Source organism: Trachurus trachurus (assembly GCF_905171665.1).
Source record: "Trachurus trachurus genome assembly, chromosome: 17".
NCBI lineage: Eukaryota > Metazoa > Chordata > Actinopteri > Carangiformes > Carangidae > Trachurus > Trachurus trachurus.
In genome coordinates, this window is record NC_139900.1 from 17448146 (window position 1) to 17470558 (window position 22413).

A 22413-nucleotide genomic window follows, 5' to 3' on the forward strand; every position below is an offset into this window, starting at 1 on the left:
GTTTTTGTGACGCTGTAGTCAGTGCTGTACTGTGTTATCAGGCTTTTACAGGAGGACGCTGCATGATCATTATCTCAATGTCCAGTATCCATTCCATGGATACATATAATTGTGGATTTTGGCAGTATAGTATGTAAATGGAGTGTGTTTTTGGCAGCTGACACCCCAGGTTTAATTATACAGAGATTCCCATCATCATGTAACTGCACCACAGCCCCGTGTTGCAGCTATATAGCAGCCTTTGTTTCTTTCTTACAAATCTTTTGTCTTGTCCTGAGTCCAAACAGGATGTTAAGCGCTGGAGCTTGACTTTCAGATCTAGATCATAGTGTGAGTGTGATGTAATTGGCTCGAGTCTGTGATTCACCAGTGCAATCAGGAAATGGAGAGTGGTGATTGGATTATCACAGACCCTAATGAAAGAGGACGACCTGTTTATTTATTTTTTTATTTTTTTTATTTTTTTTACCTTTTTGGCCATCTCAACTCTCATCTCCTTTGCCAATCTAATTGACTTGGCAGGCATCCATTTAATTCACTTAAACCTTTTTGCAATTAAAGTAATTATTTTAATCAGGTTTGTTCATCTATTGCAGTGAAAAGAAAGACTCTGACTCACTTCAGCGTGCTAATGAGCACAATTCTTTTTTAATTCTGATGAGGGCAGGGCAGTATTAATTACCTCATCTGGGCAGAGCTTTGGAGCACATGCAGGGCTCTATGTTCTCCTGCCACGCTCTCTGCCGTGCCAAAATAACACGCCTGGGGAGAAATTGGGGTTGAAACACTGAGGTTAAAGGTATAATTAAATTCAAACTCAATTTTGGCATGTCCAGCAGTCTGAGAATGAAATTAGGAAGAGGGTGGGGAAACAGAAGGCTCAGGAGAATATGTCTACCGCATATTTGACAGTGTTTTCTCTTTGATGTGTAGAATTGAGGAAACAGTGATCAAAATGGCAAAAAGAGCCACAGTAATTATAAGTCTGATGCAGGCTGAATGATGGTTTGCCATTCAGAATTTGTTTAGGTATAAATTGGCATAGATGGTCCCTTTGCAATTATATTGCAACTCACTACAGTATGTGCAAAATGATTCCCTCACTACATTTGACAGCAGATGTGACAGTTTTGTGTAGGTTTTGTGCAAATTATTGGGAGAGTATTTCAAAATACTTCAGATGAGAAATCCTGCAACACCCAGCAGCTACAGGCTTTCTCTTTGCACTGAGTCTTTCCACCTTTCATTAACTAAAGTTAAAGTAGTTGTAGACCTGAAGTAATTACTTTAAGTTATTTATATGGCAAAAATAATTTTAAACCTCTGCTGCTTCCAGCTTCTCAAATGTAATTACCATTTTTACCATTAAAAAGGAACTGAATATCTTTGAAATTCAAAGTGTTAGTCAGACAAAAGGCAGTTGAACACTCAGAATTGTTTTGGATTTCTTGTCATTTAATGAAAGAGAAAACATTAATCTTTTTTTGGGGGAGTGATGAACATGCTGTCTTACAATATACAGTCATGCAGTGAGTATTAATATTAACTGTATGTAATTAAATGTTATACAAATAAAACACATGAACTGAATTAGTAAAAGAGCCTGTAAGTATTATTTTTTTTAAAAGTTGTGCTTATATTTTTTTTGTTGTATTACAATCCTAGCGATGGACATGCCATCTGAGTTGACAGCGCTCAACATAACGCCACAAGGGGCCCTGCTGAGGTGGAATCCTCCGCTGTCCAGTGTCGACAACTATGTGCTGACCCTCACACACAACCAGGGTAAGTTTTCAGAGCTGCTAGTCATTTACTTAAGACAAAAATGTGTATGTTCTTTCATTTATTGATTTCTGCAACTGCGTAGGTGCAATTAATAAACAATTTTGCTGATCATTTCTCAGTTTCAAATCCCCACTACTGGTCTTGGTCTTCCAATAGGGACTCTTGAACTGGGAAACATTATCCTGAATCACATTTTACACATCAGCTGCGCTATTGATACCAATGTGGATTTTGTTTTGCATTTCATGAAGGACGAGTCCATCAAAGACTTTATAGAAATAAGCACTTATATATGAACTTACTGAGAAAATGCTATATTCACTGAGTAGAATCACACTGTGGACTGCAGTGACATCAGCCTGTGGAGTCAGACTATAATGAGCAGATTTGTTTTGGATCATTCAGGTGCATCATGTGGAGATATGACAGGTACCATCAAGGTTTTTCCATTAAGAAGTGCGATCTGCGGGATGCGTCCTTCAAGGCAATATAGACCCATTAGTCTTGCTTTCAGAACAGTTCATTATGCTTGGTAGAACCCCGAAGCCTTGGCACAAACATCGCAGTTACAGTATTACACAGCATACCTTTCTGATGCGGGCCATGTCTTCACTGTCTGACAGGCATATCCAGAGGGGAGAAAGATGGCCACACTGCTTGACACATCAGAGTTATGATTTGTTCCCTGAACTACAGTGCATTAAGAAAGTATCCACGCCACTTGCTTTCATACTATTGGCAGCTTTATGCCAAAAATAATTTCACTGTACTTTTTCTGTCATCACTACAATACATCCAAAACCTCATAACAATAGAAAAGAGTTAATTTTGAAAATCTAAAAAGAAAAACTGAAATATCATTGACACTTGAATGAAGCTCAGCTGCCACTAATTTCTCTTGATCATTCTTAAGATGTTTCCTAAATCATGATCGTCGTCTGTGGCAAATTAAGCCGACTGGACTTGAATTGGAAAAGGCCCACACCTCTCTGTAGAAGGTCTCGCAGCTGGCAGCGCATTGCTGTGCAAAAACCAAACCGTGAAGAAAAAGGAGCTGCCTGCAGAGCTCAGAGACAGGACTGTGTTGTGGCATAGATATAGGGAAGGCCACAAAAAAATTCAGCTGCATTAAAAGCTCTCGAGAGCTCAGTGGCCTCTATAATTCTGAAATGGAGAAAGTTTGAAAGAACCCAGGGCAGAGTTTTCCTAACTGAGCCATTAGGAGAGAAAGACCTTGGCAGGAGAGGTCAACAAAACCCTGATGGTCACTCTGGCTAAGCTTTAGAGCCGTCCACACGAATACTGATTTAATGAATCCGCATAAGTATTTTATCGTTTAGGCTTCTCGTCCAGACAGAAACGTTTGGGGCGTTTTGGGGGGGGGGGGTACTGGTACTGAATCGTGCCTGTTAAATCTTCACAGATCGTCACACACGCTCCACACAGGCTTAGAGTATGTACAGTACTACAGCGTTTTAAGTCATTTTCAGTGGATCCGCAGATATTTCTGTGAATGATGCCGTGTTTATGGAGATTAGTTTCAAAACGAATAAGATAAGAAAATTGTTTATGGTGAATCTCTGTTTTCGTGTGGATAAGGCCTTAGATAGCCTGTATAGGACAACTATCACTGCCGCTCGTCACCAGTCTGGCAGACATGGAAGTGTCTCCTCAGTGAAAGTCTGCAAAGTGTTAGATACAAGATCATCTGGTCTGACAAAACTGACATTGAAGTCTCTGTTCTAAGCATCTTGTCTTGAGGAAACCATGCACCGCTCATCACCTGCACACCATCATCTCCACAGAGAAGGGCGGAGGCTCCAGGGATGTGTTTTTCACTGGCAGGGACAAGGATAGTTTTCAGAGTAGAAGTAAGGCTGAATAACAGACCACTGCTTAATGAACACCTGGTCCAGAGAGTTCAGGACTTGAGACTGGACGGAAGAGTCACCTTCTAACAGGACGGAGACCTTAAGCTCACAGCCAAGACAACACAGCAGTGACTGTGTGCATGTCCTTGAGCGGCCCAGCAGGAGCTGTGACTTGCAATAATCTTAGCATAAGGCTGCAACATAGCAAAATGTGAAAAAATCTGAAAACTGTCCAAATGCACTGTAAGTGAAGGAATGCCAACTTACATTTGGTTAGCTAGCATAAGATTAAGCTTTAAGCTACTTGACATGCACAGCTACGGCGCTGAAATATGAAAGTGTGAAAAGTTTCAAAGGTTTCACATGTTTCAAACAACTCGCCCAGTGTTGGCAATCATTAGTCTTTGCAAAAATGTTCTTTAAACTTTCCAGTAAGATGTTCACTGACAATTGATTTCCACCATTCTTCTCTGACTTCTACAAACTGGCTGAAGAAAATGTTTTGAATACATATTCCTCATGTGTACATGACCTCAACGACGACGCTGTGCCTGGAGATATTCACAGAAATCTGTATTACTCAGCTGTAGGAGTCAATGTGTAAATTACACCCTGACTGACTGGATCCCAGCCAGATCATCTCTCTGATACAGCCACAGTATCTATATGCTGGGCACACACTTGGAAATCAGCCCCAGCCAGGGTTTACAGAACTGCAATGTAAGTTGTGGACAAATTCCCTTGAGTGTCAGTGTATTAAACCAAGGTCAATAAACCTCATATTTCACTGCTTGATGTCCTGCATCAAAAATAGAGTTTTATTGCCAACCTGGAACACACAGTAAGTGTTTGTCTTGGATGTTTTTTTTTTTTTTTTTTTTTTTTTTTTTTTTCTTGTATTGAGTATGTGTTTTCTGTATGTATTTTTTTGTTTTTTTTGTTTTATGTATTAATGTATTTTATGTGTTAATGGTTTGTATTTGTCATTTATTATGATGAAAAGACCCCAGGAAGAATAGCTGCTGCGTGGCAAAAGCTAATGGGGATCTAAATAAACTAAACTAAACTAAACACACATAAATTTCAAGCTGTGTGGTATCAATCACTCAAACTTTGTATAAAATAGAGAAAGTATGGTTTGCCTATATCCTCACCAGCATCCATGTCTCTATGAAATTTCACTGCGCTCGTCATTATTTCTATAAATTAAATCTCTCTGAGCCAGCAGGATCCTGTTGACACGCAGACTGCTAGTAAATTTTATGTCTTGTGCTCATGTTACAAAATTATTTGCCTGGAGAAAAACTTTTTACAGTCAATTCAAAGGCAGTTTCTAATGCAACTTGTAATCAAATAGTGATACATCTCAATTAACCCAGTAAATTGGTTTAGATTGGACAGATATCATGAAAATACCCTCAAATGAGAACAACACATTTGCATATATATATCAGGTATATGTACTGTCCTAAACTTGTCTCCAAAAGCATAATTAGTGTAGAAGTCATCTGAATTGAAGGACAACACCAGAGCCTGTTAAACAGTACAGGATTTGCCATTTTTTCACACTGGGGTGCATTTTTCAACCAGATTGTATGTAATCAATACAGACAAAGCTGAAAACAGAAGATGTGCAGGATGGTCTAGTAAACATAAACCCTGTGTGTCTTTTTCTTCTGTTCTCCAGTGACGGCAGATACTTTCTTAGTGGAAGGCAACCAACAGGAGCACCAGCTGTCGAACCTGAAGCCAAGCACCTCCTACTCTGTCGCCCTCTACGCCACCAAAGGACCCCTCACCAGCGGCACGGTCATCACCAACCTCCAAACACGTATGTGATCAATTTATCCAGCTGGTCCGTGTACGCTGAGCGGCACAGTGACTCAGTGGTTATCACTGTTGCCCCTCAGCAGGATGCTCCTCCAGGCCTGACTGGAGCCTTTTGGTTTCAAATTGAAATGTTCTCAGCATGTTTGCGTGGGTTTCTTCAGAACAAGAAATAGACATGTTAATTAGGAAAAATCCTGCCAGTGTCCTAGACCAAGGGCGATGGCTGCACACTGCTTCTGAAGTAATTTGAAACAAACACATGGTTTGACGATAACTCAGGGGCTTAAAAAAAGTGTAACACAAACAACAGAGGAGTTTGATACAAAGAAAAAATGTATCCACTGTTTATGTGCAATAGTAAATCATCACCGCCATGACTAATCTGGAAAAGTCACAGTAAATTGGAGGGATGGATGCAGGCCTAGGTGATGTAACAGAAAGGGCTCTAGTTTCGTGGACCAGGCGCAGGTGCGCCACGCCAATGGGGTGTGTCCACACGTTTCATGCGCATGGCACTCGCATTCCAACCTCCGTCCCTCCGACCGGCGCAAGTGGGAAACGAGAAGGAGAAAAGGCATGGAGTGGGATTAACACAGCGGATTCAGATCTTCACCTATAAATGAGCTCCTCACCTCATCTTTAAATGCGCCGTGGACGATGCGCACTGCAATTTTGATTTAAACTCTGGGTAACAAAGATGAGAAGTGTACACCGATCACAACATAAACAAACACCATGCGTAACAGGGATGAAATCAGAAGCGTCTCAGCGTAAAGGACGTATTGCTGAGCGCCTCTCTTTCTCTCTCTCTCTCTATCTTTTTATTTTTGTTTTCTGAGATGAGAGATGCTGAGTACTATCTGATGCCGAGGCTGTTTGTGGGTGGGTGAGAGAGATGATAGTTATTTATGTTGTTTTTCATTAGTTCGCATCACAGTTTCATCTGTGTGGATTCAGTCAGACTGAGTTTCCGTTACACATGCCAACAGCCTTTGATCTGACGTCAGATGTGACGGGACAATCTATATAGATATAAATTCATTAGGGGTGTCACGATTCTCCAAATCCTCGATTCGATTTGATTTTCGATTTTAGGGTCACGATTCGATTCGATTCTCGATTTTTTTTTCTTTTTCTAACAGCACAGACGCCTATGCTATTTTCAGACTAGTCTAGTCTACGATCATTGGTTTTATTCATCAAATTTTGTACAGTAAATCTTATTTCAAAAGATGGGATACATATAAGTGATGCAATTTCCATAATGTATCATATTAGGCACTAATGGTCACATTTAAATAATTTATTTACAATATAAAAGTAACATGCCCTTAAAAATCATGATCCAGGGGCCAAAATTGCCCCCAAGGTTTTGAAACATATATACTTATATCTACATTATCATAATTTTATTTTCATTAATTTACCGTCGTGTCTCATTATTCTCCTGATGTCGGCTTAATGTAATGTAAACGAGATTGCGCTGATACGCGAGAGTTATGTGACAGCGGGGCAGTGCTGCAGCTGCTGTGCTGCCATGGACCTGATGATCAGGTCCTGATCAGACTGGCGGTGGCCCACAGTGCATCCCCCGAAAGCCCCCGCAAATAATACATCGACAAAAAGTGGCAAGTTGCACCTTGTCGTCGGCTTATTATTTGCGTTTTTTTTTTTTTAATCTTATAACGTCACTGCAACATGCGGCTCTCAGTGCTTGTCGGTGCTGTGTAGTTAGAGCTGTGTCTCCCTCCTGTTTCCCAGGTAGGAGGGGGGCAGTAGCCCACCAGGGCGGGGTGATAAAACGCTATAAATTGTGAAATAACTTTTCTTCGATTGAAATATGAGACGTGGTCGACAGTTTTCATTCATCCATGTTTTGGCAAATAGCCAATGATATTGAGAGTTCCGCTGCGCCGAACCAATCTTGTGGCTGGAATAGAGCCAGTCAACATGTGCATTTGTTTGGGTTGCTGCAGACGTGCACATCAGCTGACACCGCCGGTAAAAAATAAAATAGAGAGAGAGAGAGAGAGAGAGAGAGAGAGAGAGAGAGAGAGAGAGAGAGAGAGAGAGAGAGAGAGAGAGAGAGAGAGAGAGAGAGAATGAGTGACTGTTGTCTCAAAATAAAAAGTAAAGGAAAACTCGGACCAGTGACTGACAAGACGAAATCGTAAATCGTGACACCCCTAAAATTCATGTGTTGATTCCATTAATTGCATTAAAGCAGACGTAAGCAGAATATTTGTGTTAATATAAGTCTTAAATAGTTATATCTTCCGACAGCAATCACTTATATAGAGTGTTTGGTCTGAAACATGGGTCTGTCAGTCACTCTGCTCTGCTGTAAGCCGAGGAGAAAACTTTCCTTGTATCCTACAACCTTTATCCAATGAGGAGAGAGAACGGCATAAAGGGGCGGTCCTCTCTGTGTGTGCAGCCAAGGGATGCGCGTGCATGTGGTGACGTAGGGACGAGGGCGGGGACTGCTAACTCCATCGGCTGACAAGAAGTTAGCCAAAACGACCGGATCGCTTACTTCTGCTTTAAATAGTGTTTGTTGTGATTATTTATTGCATTTAAATGGTCCTGGAACTGTGGAAACCTGCCTATGAGTTCTTGGTGGCCAGCCAAACTACCACTGCGCCGGCTGTGCTTCGCTTTGCGCCGAGAGTAGAGCAGGTTGGAGCTGGCTTTCGGTGCACTCTCGGCGCAACACTTTTCTGACACCTCCCCCTGCTGCGCCGCCACACCCACCTCTGCACACCACAGTCTACCAAACTGCCAAAGCGACCGTGCGCCATGCTGCGCTGGTCACAACTTGCACTGCGCCCGCTGCGCCACCTTGCGCCGTGCCACGAAACTAGGGCGCAAAAGCTTAGCACAGTAATTCTTCACATATCAGTCTGTATATATTGTCATGGTCACATCTTTCCTATTGTTTAGTCGGCAAACAACAGAAAGCTGTGTGTCCTAATATCAGCTGGTGAGGGGCAGATGCACAGAGGGCGGAAGGAAACACAGACAGAGAAGCTGAAGCGACTGACTCATTTGTTAAGATCTTGATACATAAACAATCCGAACTGTTCTCTTTGTGATTTATTTTGTTCTTGTCTGTGTTTACGTGTTACCACAAATGAACTAAGACAAAGTCAGTGGATGGTGGTAACACACCACAGGACACCTGGCTGGTATAGCCACAAGGCAAGTGTTAATTTGTATACACATAACAACAAACCATGTCCCCAGCACCACCTGGCTGTGACAATGTCACAATAAAAATTAAGTCACTATTTCTGTTCCACGAACGACCTTGAGCTTTGAATTCCCCACGAGTAGATCAAGCTTTACTGGATTGTAATGTTTCAAGTGATAAATTTAGTTTGTGGTCTTTTCTGTTTCACAGAGGTTTTTTTTTTTTATCTCATCAACGCTCTCCACATGACCTTTCCCTCTTTTGGGACAGTTTCATCCACTCCATCCAAAATAATAAAATTAAATTGCCAAAATACCTCAACATCACTGACCTTGTTATCTTATTTATGCACAACAGGTCTTTACATTTACGGTTGTAACTGGCGAGTAAGCTGTGTCTGTGCCAACACAAACAAGTTTCCTGTGAGGGAGTGATTCAGCCTCTTTGTATAACCATCAGTTTCTTGTGCCAAAACAGTATCATGTGGCTTGTCTGACTTATCCAACAAAACCCCACTGTGCCTGAAATGTCCGTCTGTTAAAAGATTGCCACATAATTGGTTAGAAGTACCTTTATTGTGACTGGTCACATTGTTGAGCAATTTAGCTTATCAACATATGAAATGTTCTTATTTTCTTAATGTGAGACTTTTCCATCGTGACCAGTGTTTATCCAGTTAATCAACCAGTTATGAAAGTATCATTGTTTTCGTCTTGCATAAAAGATGCAAGAAAAAAATGTCAGGAGGAAATATAAAGTATTCTAGGCACTCTGACAGCAACACTTCTGGTCAGCATACATTTTTTATATTTTGATCTTTTATCTCAGGATAACAGCCACTGAAGAGTCATATTTGCCACAGGGGTCAACTTCTTTCAAGACACTTTGACATCGTCAAAGACACATGCTGTCATCAGATTAAACTGGTGAACTCTGTATAACTTTTGCTCGACCCTCCTCTCTAATTAGATTCACCTTTATCAGCAGCTCTGTTGAGGGTAAAGTTAAAGGTGAGGGAATTGTTCCAGTTGAGCTGAGTTGCAGCTCTGTAAACTCAGTTTTTTCTCCAGTTCTTTCAGGAGGGGGAAAAAAAAACTTTTCCCTCAGCAGAGAAGTTCATATCCCCCAAGGAGCGCCAGAGCTACCTGTCCTGCACTGCAGCAGAGACGAACTGCGTGAAACAGAAACAAACTCTGACAACGTATGAGCAGGGCTGCAGAGGCTTCAAAAACATAAATGAGGCTCAGGGAAATTAGGTCTACCAGCAACCATGTCAATGCTGTACTTGTATATAGTAACTCATACATAAACAACTGTTCTTGGCAGTTTAAGGTGAGTCTAATTTGGAAACAGATGCTCCGCCTAGTGCGTCATGTACCTCAGCTTCTCAAGAGAACAAAAGACTAGAGGGAAAAAAGAGAAACATGCATTTCTACCCTGTTTTGGCTCCCTCATAAGCATCACCAGGGAGAGAGCAAAGAGGGCAGGAATTCTGTTTTGAGCACTATGTCTTATTGAATCAAGCAAATGCCTGGGTGTTTGCCTGTGTTGCTCTCCTCCTCTGATTGTAATAGACCAAATGTTTTCTTACAATTCCATTCAGGGAAAATGTGATGGTAGACAGGACCTAGGTGGAGGACAAACATGCATCACAGATTGGGCACAATCTGCACTGTACTGTATTAACATAAATGAATGTGATGCATTTGTGAATCAGCTTTGGTATCTACGTCTCCACTCTCTTTCTAAGCTCTGCTCTGTATTTTTTCTGTTTTCCTACAAGAGGGTCTTCAAAAAAAGATTGCATTCATAGTTCTAATTAAATTCAAACATAGTGCTCTTAGATTTTTTTCAATAGAGGAACAATGAATGAACATTCCCTGAGCTTAATTAAGTGCCACCCTTGGGCCCATATCAAAATTTATTATCACTGATTTTGAGAGACTTATTTTTGTCACTTATATAAAAAAAATCTGACAAAGCAAATGCTGGCATCCCAGTGCACACGTACTAGTATATACAGTAAGCAGCAGCGCCTCAGTCAAGCTCCAGCTTCATGGTGATCTTCCTGTGCGGTTAATTATTAAACTTCTTAATTGAAAGCTTAAAGCTTTGTACTGTTGTGCTCACACAGCTTGTTTTCTCAGACTTTCCGCTCCAGTGGAAAATGTCATATTGGGATCTGGCTGAGAGAGAGGATGAGACCATTGATTGGTTTGGTCAACTACACCCGGCTCTTGCCTCGTCACAGTCTCCCCATGTCTGCCACTCCGTTTGTCTGATTCTGTCAAACTTGCTTATTGAGTTTCAGTTTTCTTTTCACCACAGAGCTAAGGATTGCACAGCTGCATTCATATAGAGTGTGAATGCACCCTAGGAAGAAAAGTAAACAGGCCAGTGACTGTGGCTGAGTAAATATCTCCGTCATGATGACTATTAGTCAAGTCTGTTTATTGATAGAGAGCATTTAAAAGCAAGTGTTTACCGAAATACTTTGCAAAAAAAAAAAAAAAAAAGGAGGAAAACAATCTAAACAGACGCAATAGTATGCTTGTCTACTCTCCCAACTCTTTTTCAAACACATACCAAGGCAGGAACATATCGCGCTACTGCTAATGGAAAACTCTCTCACTATGCTTGAAATATTCTATTATCTACATTTGTGCTCCTGCATAATTTTGCTGCTATTATGGGCTCAAGGATGGCTGGAGAGAAGCAGGACTTTGTCGCAGAGTGCGTGACACGGCAAGATGTGCCACAACAATGCACAGCGGGTGAAGGGTCAGTGAAAGGTCTTGACTTTTTGCACTCATTTTAGGAAAGAATGGCTCGACCATGCATGCTGAACACACCACAGGAAAAAAAATCTCATATCAGAATGTGGAAAAGACCGTCCAGCCATTCAGGTTTTCTTGGTGGGGGGGGGGAGTGGTCTGTTTTTTTTTTTTCTTTTTCCTCCCAAGCCTCTTAACCACAGCTGAGAGTTGTTTTGTTGTCTGGCCTGCATGCCTCAAGAGTTCAGCACAGAGTAAGACAGCTTGGCTCCCTAAAGGCTGATATTTAAGCTATAGGGCTGGAAAATAAGGGATTTTGCCACGGGTGTCTATAAGCCTGTAGGCTGCAGCACCGGGACTTTTTCCCCTCAGATGTGTCTGAGCCCACTTGCTGAGAAGTGCTTGGCAAGTTTTTTGAAGCAGCAGAGATCCTTCCTGCGGGCAGCTTCATTGAGCTCCGGTTGATAGACCAATGCTGAGAGTGCTACTATACATACTCTTCATTCTTCAGGCAGTTTTGGCTGTCTTGACAGAATAATATACTTTTTTGAACTAGTGCTCTGTGAAAACTGTGTAGTTAGTTATTTTACAATGAAATGTTCAGAATCGCAACTACTGTAGATAAAAAAAGTTCTTAACTAAACAAGTTAGTGACACAGATCATTAGAGGGAAAACTTGTACAGACACAACTCTTTTAATCAATGCATATTATACGATGTGACCAGTAGTCGGTTAGGCGATTGGGGTAGGCTTTCATACAACTTGTCCCAGTTTTTTACAATTTATCTTCAGATAAAAGACTAAGACTTAAGTGCATAGTATTTCCGAAAGGGGCTTTTAAGTGAAGTACATTTAATTTCAATCAATGAAATTAATGAATAAAAATAATCAAATTTAGAATAAAAGTTGATAGCCCTTATACACTATTACCCTACCAGCATAGAAAATAAATCAAGCAAGAATGACCACAAAGAGAGAGCTGATGGAGTCATGCCTCCACCAAAAAGTGTCTCACAAAACAATGTTTATGACTATGGCCTGAAGCATTATGTTTTTGGGTGGTCTAGAAAGATGATCAGATTAGATTTTATTGGTCAAAGGTCAAAGTCACCATGACTTCACATCCATCCCATTCTAGTGAGCGTGATATATCAGACATGCCTTGGGGGAATTTCATTACATCTGTAGTTGGACTCAAGGATGAACTGCTTTGGATTTCGGTGGTCAAAGGTCAGATTATGAGGTCACAATGACAGATGACATTTGACCACCAGATTCTAATCCAGATGCCAAAGTTGAGGACATCTTCTAAAGGCGTTACTAGAGATACCACAACCCCAAAAACATAGTGTCTCCATATATTGCTGTCACTAGTACAGAGGCATAAAAGATGTATGTGCAGTTTATATATATGTGTGTATGTAAAGCAGAGCTGTGGTAACTTCCCTTAAATGCAGACGTGTAATCAACTTTGAATCTGTCTAAATGGCACTGTTGAGGGATTGTCTGGCTCCGTTTGGCTTTGTAATTTCTTCCAGATGGTCATTCTTGTAGATAATAACAAGGTGTTTGCTTGAACAACATAATTTCATCTGCGAGATCCATCCACGCAGCCTGTGATTTTGTTCGGTGGACTTCATCAATACAAAGCAGTTACTTAGACGTCATTCAGACAAAATTATTAGCTTGCAAATCGGCACAGAGATGTGATATCCACTCCAAAAGAGTAACTTCCTCCCTCTTGTCTTCCTACAACAAATTGCTGCTGCCCATGCTGCCCTTCCCATCTGCCTCTCTCTGTGTGTTTATTTTTTTCCCTCTTGCATTGTTTACTCTGTGTGTTAATGAGACATTAGGTGTAGCCAAACCTATTCATCTCAATCCCATTGTTCAAACCTCCGCATCTGAAGGCAGAGCTTCACAGCTGCCAGGAACTCAAACGAAACCCGCTCACCTGCTCGGGCACACTCTATGCAGGGGTGTAATTGGAGGTAGAGTGTGAGAGAGAAAAGGAAAATGAGGCAGATTTAATTGGAGAATGAAGAGAAGGGAAGGATAAAGACGTGCAAAATGAGGGTTGCGGGGGGGCCTTCATTTTCTGTGAATTGAAAACTCCTTTCCCGCCTCTTCCTTCTCTCATCTATCCCCTACACACATAATGCAGCTCCAGTGCTCAACAAGACAAGGGGGATGACAAGAGCAAAAGATAAACTGCATTCACTTTCTGGCACATTGAGTTAGGCAGCCTGTCAGATAAGGAGAAAAGAAGCAGGTGGACAAAGGATGTGAAGACAAGAGAAGCAGAAGAGAGAAACACTAGCATATATGGAGATAAGAGGGTGGGGGCTGAAGGAGCAGAGGACCCCAGGTTGATGTAGGAATGGGAGGAAACAGACAAAGGAGAAGGAAAAGCAGAAATGAGATGCACAGGAGGTCAGTGAAGATGAGAAGATTCAGGAGAGGAGACTGGCACGTGAGCACGGACTTGAGCACAATCTTCAATGTGCTGCAGCTTTTATCTCAATCTCACTCCTCAACCTCGTCCTCTGAAACACTCTTTTCCCTTTTCGCTCTCTGTCCTCTCCCAGTCCCCCCTGTCGCAACATGGATCTGCCTATCACTGCCTCAGATAGAAGACACCCTGCATCTGTCAGGAGGGGTACAAAGGAGGGTTCATGCTGTTAATTACTGAGCTATCATTGATCGTTCCATATGTGCGCTCACATATTAAGTGAGCAGGGAGCAGGGGGAAAGAGTGTTTTCTTTGTTGTGACCTCAGTTTTATGAAGCCTGGATTCAATTAAGGGGCAGATGATGAGCAGAAAGTCCAGACTTTGGTGCCTCAAGTCTTCAGGAAAATTTAAAAAAAGAAAAGAAAAAAAAGAAAAGAAAAAAAAGCTGGTTATGTTTATACGAAGCCATGTTCGTTTCACTACAAAGGGAAAAAAGAAGAAAGTGAGAATCAAAGGCCATAAAATCCGGCAGTGGGAATCAAGAGAAAGGGACAGCCTTTATCTTGTATTTACAGCAGTGAAGTTGGGTTGCATTGCACACAAATGCAGCACTTCATTTGTTTCAGTACCCCTGCCTCCCTTCCACCAAGCGCTGACTGTTTCACGATGTGCCCTAGAGCCATGATGTAACTCCTGGAAACTGATTTTCCAAATAGAAGGTCATCTATTTTCTATCTTGCTAAAATGAGGTTGTAGCAAGCCATTGCTTCTGCTACTACGTCGCAGGATCAGATATTGACTCAAAAAAGGATGATATAAGGTGATGCAATTGAGGTGAGTCTCCTCGTGACGAAGTACCAACAAAGACACTATAATCAAGTCTTGTTTAAAGTCGCACAGGGACCAGAAATACACTTGGATGGTGTGATGTAATGTGCAGTAAAACTTGGGTGGGCTTGCTGATCAAGGCCTCGAATGCTTTTGAGGCTGTGATACGCTGCGACTAAACATGGAAAAATGTCTCACTGCTCTTCTCGCTGCATCCTGTGGGAATTTACTCACTTCATTGAATATATCCACAGTAAATGATCAAGAATACCCCGTTCTCTTCTCTTTCTTTCCCCTTACATTTTTTTCGTTGAGCAGGTTCACCACAAATGTAGCTGACTGACAGACTGGCTGATAAAGTTACACTAATGGTCAGACGAATAACGTGTGACTGAGTGATAAGGTTACGACACTAGTGTACCCAATGGTTGTTACTCTCGTGAAATACTGTAGAAGAGCATTGCCAATGTCACTCCTTAAAGGTCAAGACTTCCCTCCTCTTGCCGACCACATGGCAGCTGAAATGAATGAGCTTTGAACTTTATATAAATGGCCGTGTGAATATGGCCACAGCACAGCAGTTGTTATGATAATATAATGTTATAATATTCAGTAATAGTACAGAGCAGCATTTAGTTTCAATTTAGCACCATGAAATCATACATACTCGCTAGAATACCACATATGTATTTCTACAGACCTGAAATATTTCCTGGAAACTACAATGCCCAGATGCCATTTATTCTAATACTATAGTAATAGTAGTAGTGTAAATCATGATTGTGTTTGCAGTCTTTACGTATATCGAGGCATGGCAGTAGGGGGGGTCATGGTGGTCAAGTGGTTTAAGATAAACAAAGAACGCCAAATGTCTCTTGGTGAACAAAAAGAAAATGTTGACCTCTGGACTAACACATTATCCTGCTGAGTGTCATCATCTGATTTTTACTAATGCTAATGAAAGAAAATGTGTAATAGCGTCGTCAGCCCTATCTTTTTAATCTTGGTCAAGACGGCAACTACTACAGTAGACATAACGGTTCAAGTGGCAGGAGGAAAAAATCAAACAAAGACATCCTTTCACAACGGCCTTCAGCAGTGCTGGCACAACATTCATCTACTTGAATCTCAGCAGCTGAGGTTTTGTTGGGTCACTGCTGTTTTGATTCATCTATTGCTGGTCTGTCCAGAGAGAGAAAACCTGACCAAGGAAGGACAATAGGCTACTCAACCTATAAAAGAAAAAGGCCACTTTTTTTTTTTTTGTTGTGGTTTTTTTTGGGTTGCTTACTATAAACAGTGTGTGTTCATTTTTGAGAGTCTACCCTCCTGCATAGTATCTCTGGGACAGTATGATCAAATATTTGGTCCAATTTCAGCGTTCCTAATTATGCCTTTAAGGCCCAAATCTAACTCCCTGCAGGCATTTTGATTGTGTTGCTGCTGATGATGATAGTATTGCCTGCTGCTTCTTTCATAATAGTGAATCAGCCACAGCTTGACCTCGATAAGTATAAGATTATCAAAAGCCTATAGGATACCAGACCTTGAGTTCAGTTCTATAGAACACAATGTGGTGATGGCTTAAACAGAGAATAACAAGTGGCAATGACATAAATAAAAAAGTACACTATTTATAATGATAGTAATAATAATAATCTCATTGAGTGTGTGTGCGCTCGTATATTTGTGGACAATGTTGTTCATCCCTAGCTTCTTACATGCCCTCTTTGCCCTGATGCACTGGGGATACCCGCAGCACTGAGGTCTGCCCTTGGCTGCACCTTTGCCTGGAGTCGTGGATCCTTGAATCCGACATCCATGAATTAATGTGAGGAATTCAAGACAGAAATTAGAGTTGCCAATTCCTTTATTTTACACATTCATTTATTTCTGCATAGCCTGAGTGCCATCATCCATTAATTCAACCTGTGGGACTTGAATTGAAACAACAACAACAAATTAACAAGACAGTTTTCTGCCTAATTACCTCAACTGTAGTTTGGCACTTCAAAATTTTGCCACATTAACAGACATGTGAGTCCTTTTTTTCTGTAGCACCAGAGTGCTAAGTATGAGAGTGATATTTTTGCAGTGTTAAAAGTTGAAAGTGATAATGCGAATTCAGACTACACAAAACAATAAGACGAGACATGCTGTGTTTGCCCAACTGCACTAGTCACTCAAGCAAAGCAAAGCTGCACAGAAGCTCACCAAATTCTAGACACGCTGTAAAATCAACACCAGGCATTCACTCACTCTACCAATTTGCAGAAGCGGGCGGATGAATCAACACTACAATTATTATTCGAGTACTTTGCCGTACAAAAAAAAAAGACTTCAGAAAACACAGTGTCAATGATGATCAATGTTTTTGCCCCAGAGATCTTTTTATAATCACTAAAAGGACCATCTTTTCTGTGTTCCTGGCAGCGATGGACGCTCCCCTCAACCTGACGGCCAGTGAGGTGAACCACCGCAGCGCTCTCATCTCCTGGCAACCGCCGCTGGCAGAAATCGACAACTACATGCTCACCTACAAGTCAACCGACGGCAGCCGTAAAGTATGTAGCACACACAGCTGCCGTATCTCTGCTGTCTCTAACACACGCATATTACAGACACACTCATACACACACTGTTGAAATTATTTAGACTGTAATTCCATGTATGTTGACATCTCAACTGCCGCCAAAAATGTGTTTCCATATCCACTGGTTCTGAAAATCCTGTTAAGTATCCATGCTACAGTTGCATGTGTCAGCGAGATAAACTGCACTTGTTAATCCACTCACCTGAAAATAGAAACTTAATTCTGGAGGAGTTCCTGTAGGACATGCTGAAACTCCTTCTTGGATTTTCGCAAAGTAGGAAACATTCCCAATTTATTAAACTAATTATAGTAGACTCGAACAATGTTTAGTGAAAAAACATTGATGTAGAATCAAAACTTTACGACTATCTTTCAATCTTTTTGTCCCCTGATGTAGAGCGGCGTAGTGTTGTGGGGCACACAGATTTTTGCACACACAAAGAAACTACACAGAGAAATTGCCTGTCCAATAGAGATATTACTTTAATGTGCCTCAGCAGAGACATTGTTTATTTTGATTGAACTTTTTGATGTGGCTGAGTGATGATAATAAAGCACATTAGTAAGATCTGTGTGGAACGCGCCACGCCTGTTAACAAATTGACTGGAACCAGTTCCCAAGATGCTTTGCATAAGGGTCCCTTTTATTGCCAATTACGTGTCCCACACTCTTCACTCTCTTTCTCACACACACACACACACACACACACACACACACACACACACACACACACACACACACACTGTCCCACAGTAATTGTAAAAGACTTGACCTTATGAAGGAACAGTTGAGATATAAACTCACTCATCCATTCTCTATCTCTCTCTTGCTCGCTCTCTCTCACTCTGACCTTGTGAGGGTGGTACTGCTGTGTGGCCGACCATTGGGTGTCACTCATGCACAAAGAATGTAACTCTATCTCCTCAGACGATCCTTTGTAAAATGTTACATCTTCTTAACCAAACAGACTTTTTTTCAGCAATAGTTTTTCTGTTTCTCCCATGTTCTGTTTTTTGTTTTTTTGTTGTTGTTTTTTTAATTTTTGTCTTTTAATCATTTCCTTCCTTATTTCCTTATTTTTTAAAGCAGCATTTGTCCAAATTGTATATTTTATGTCATTTGCAGTGCTCCACTAATCACATCTCTATTCTATCATTGACATTTTGGTCTGACTTTCAGTGAAGATTAGCTTTTCTGCTGAAGTCTCATTGTCTAATTTACAATCATGACAGCACCTTTGTCTTGGTTCGCTTTATCAGCGACAAAGCACAGCTAACTGAGTGCGGTGCTGATTATTTTGGCCCTGTTGGAACTTCAAACCCAGTGGTTTTTACAGAGTGACACTGGTTTTACCTCATTAGCCATCTTGGACAAGTTCAGGCAAAGGCTACAAAGCTTCAACCAACCTGACAACACAACAGCCCAGTTTAATTTTCTGTGCCATCAAGTGACTCACAGAATTAATGTCTATTAGGAACAGCTGATGTGTCATGTAACTGTCATTTGTCACCCGGTGAACGTAACAGTCACCACCAGCTAAAAAATGATGAGCAGCTACCTGGATGTTTTGTACGGTGCTCTGTGTTAATTAGAGAAGAGAGAGAACAACACAGGTTCATTAACTTACAGGTAATGAACCTGTGTCCATTGTCCACAGTCACTCACCACAGTCAGTTCTTCACACTCAGATACTTTGTTTTGCACTGTGAAATGAACCAATGAGGAGAGCAACTTGCTGTATCACATTCAAGTCTAGAGACAATTTGTCAAAAGCTGATGCTGATCTTTAAAAATGTTCCAAAAAATATTCAACATCATGGAGCATCATTACTGCCCACCTCACTTTGCAGGAAAGGAAACTTATAATCTAGTCCACTGCAGTTTGAAAACTTCCAAATGTCATTTCGGTGCATTTAAATGCTGGTGTCATTCCCCTTCAGTGCTGCTGCTAACAACACTCTGTCTTTGACGACTAAGCCAAAGTGAGGTTGTTTACTTGTCGGGGCTCAGCAGCACCGGCTCCACTGTCAATTACACATGGACGCTGACACCTCGCCTCAGAAGATGAGAGGAAAAGGATGATTTTTAATATTTCTTCAAAGATGAAAGAGTTTTTTTCTTCCCTTTAATATAAAAAACGATTAACTATTATAATTTTTTTGACTATTTAGATGAATTGTAATTTCAGTCCACCACCTTTTTGTTTCAAGAAACATACACCACTTTCTTGATGGAAATGCACCGAACAGCATTTGTGTTTGGAAAGAAAGGTCAACTTTTGGACAACTGTGCAAATTCATTTGGTCGGATTTGAAAATCTGTTTTCTTTTGTTTTCTTTTTTTGTGTGTTGTGTGTGTGTGGGGTGGTGGGTCGGGGGGTTCGTTTTGATTTTATTCAAACCTTCATTCACGACTGCGCGCTGCCACAACAACAAGTGCCACATTTTGAATTCATATCACACAACAACAAATGAGTCACCACTCACGCTCAGAGCAACAGCGATTATCGCAGCCAGAGACTGAAGTGTTCCTTGTGAGATTTTCCTCTGCTTGTCTCTACTTGAGGTCTGGCTCGGTATTACCTCAGCCGTAATCTAGCCACATATTGCTGAGCCTTACAGCTGTAAAGCCTGCTTCCCCTCACACTGAGATAATGGACTTTTATAATTCACACAAAGTAGCTGCAAGATTAATTCCTTGTCTGATCAAGTTTTACTTAATAGATTGTCAATGCATGTATCACTGTTGCTTATGAACGTGCCAGGAGTGAGAAAGATTGCCCCGTTCACATGCGTACACACAGTGAAGAAAACAGTTAAGCACCAAACATCCTACCACTCAACCACACATAGACAATCTATATCAAGTGTGCCAAGGTATCTATTATCCTTGGTGAGACAGGGCTGTTTCACTTGCAATAAAAATCTAATCTTGACCCTCAAAACCCACTGGGGAAAATGTCAGATCCTTAGAGGCAAAGAGACACCATTTACCAGCTGCTTCCCTGCATAATTCACAACAACATTGCTTGGAAATATGTGATTTTTTTCCTAGTAACTGGCTGAATATTTCATTTTTACTTGTTCATATTTAATGTGTATCCAGGCCAAACCGTAACACACAAAGTCACACACGCAAACACATGAATAGACAAGTTCAAGCTTTTGTGTCATCAATTGAACGTCCCGCCAGTGGATTTATGTCTCATCTGAGAAACTTGTGCCACAGAACCGATGCCAGAAAACAGTCAAACATCTTGGCTTCTTAAGACTGGCTCAATAAAAGAGGATTCGTGAAAGACAAAAGGAAGTAACTGCACCGTGCCTCGGTGACTTTTTCACCAAAAATAGAAATGTTTGTTTCGTGATTGCTGTGCAGCTTCTCAGCGTGGCTGTCCGATAAGAGTCTTTTATCTCATTTTCTCTGTCTAGGTGCCCTCCTCCCATCCACCCTTTTCGTTTCTAGCTTCTCAGTGTCTCATTTTTTGAATTTTCTATGGCACAGTTACTTTTCACATAAAAGTACCTTTTCTGCAGTCATTGGGAGGGAAGCACTTACTAATATAATCTCTAAATTGACCTAACGTGATTTTTTGCACCTATTTCGCTTGCTTGTTTTAGAATAATGTGCTACTAGAACAAAAGCAAGTTTTCAAGTGTTTCCTTAACAAAAATAGCCTGAAAGATTTATGCCATAGGTCTTTATAAACCTCACAAGTGCAATTCAGGGTTTTATTAGCAACTTATGGGGACTGTAATGTAATTTATTTTTACCCTGAGGTTTATACTGAATATACATTCAATTATTACTTTTGTGAAAGGAAATATCCTCACTATTTGTGTGTGTGTGTGTGTGTTTGTCTGCCTACTAGGAGCTGATCCTGGATGCCGAGGACACTTGGATTCGCCTTGAAGGACTGGGTGAGACAACAGAGTACACTGTCAAGCTCCAGGCAGCAAGAGGACTTGACACCAGCGCTGTCGTCTCCACTACCTTCACTACAGGTACAGTACACACACTTTGAGAAACAGACACAAACATTATGTGTTTGCATTCTTTGATTCAAGCTTTGACTCAACTGACTCGCGGAGATGACGAACAAGTCCCCATCATAATGGATCCCTAACTTCAGGTACAGTTTTCATCAGCATAGTGAGGAAAACTTCCCATAAGGCTGCACCGGCAGGGTGGTGAGTTATATTCTGAATCTGAAGAATTTACCCTAATCTCAAACGTCCTCAGTTGAATATTGGTTATGTCTTAGGTGAGGAAACATCCTTAAATTGCTAATCCCCTGGAATGTATAGGAAATGCCAAAGTTAAACATGCTGCAAGTTGTGCAGTGGTGTAATATGTATTCATAGTGTGCACTTCAGAAAAGTGAAAAGTGTGAAATTGCTGTTTGGCTATTAAGAAAAATAGCTTTCATAACTTGAATCAAGTGAAAGTCCAAATGGATTTTCTTGAAGATCCACAGAAAGTTCTGAAATTAAATGTAGACCGTAGGAGGAAAACAGTTTGCAAATGCAGGCTTTAGAATGTAAACAATTTCCTCAAAGAACTGCTTTGTAGAGCTCAGGGGTTGTGAATAATTCAGCACGGGTTTGTCAACACAAGCAACTTAATTTAATCCACTTAGTAAAAAAAAAAAAGTTGTAATTAGTCACTCCTTAAAAAACAGAACCGTTTAATTTCAGGTCATTTGATTCCGAGTACATTTCCAGTCAAAAGGCAGAAAAGGAAAACAAGCAAATCCTGACTGGTCAGATGTCTTCTCCTGCTTCTCTCCAGGGAGTCGTCTGTTTGCAACACCTCAGAACTGTGCCCAACACCTGCTGAACGGAGAGACGCTGAGCGGCGTCTACACCATTTACATCAACAGAGACCCCAGCCAGGGAGTGCAGGTGTACTGTGACATGACCACTGATGAGGGAGGCTGGATTGTAAGTCATTGTGAAAATAACACCCTCTCCTTTTTATTAGCACCTTCAAATGTGCAAATGTAGGTCACTGTGTCATTTAGGGGGGGGGGGGGGGGGGAGGAGAATAGAGGAGAAAATTGGAAATGAATTTCATAGTCAAAT

The 22413-nt window shown here is 41.1% G+C and overlaps 1 protein-coding gene across 1 annotated transcript in view; it reads left to right on the plus strand.

Annotated features, from left to right (window-relative positions):
• tnr (tenascin R (restrictin, janusin)) overlaps nt 1-22413 on the plus strand; it is a gene marked incomplete at both ends in the record, with an annotated part of 67727 nt that overhangs the window by 35323 nt on the left and 9991 nt on the right. Inside the window, 5 exons of the mRNA XM_083991913.1 lie at nt 1666-1785; nt 5344-5487; nt 17169-17299; nt 21201-21333; nt 22121-22272. Coding sequence (XP_083848039.1) covers nt 1666-1785; nt 5344-5487; nt 17169-17299; nt 21201-21333; nt 22121-22272 — 680 coding nt within the window. The remainder of the gene's footprint in view (nt 1-1665; nt 1786-5343; nt 5488-17168; nt 17300-21200; nt 21334-22120; nt 22273-22413) is intronic.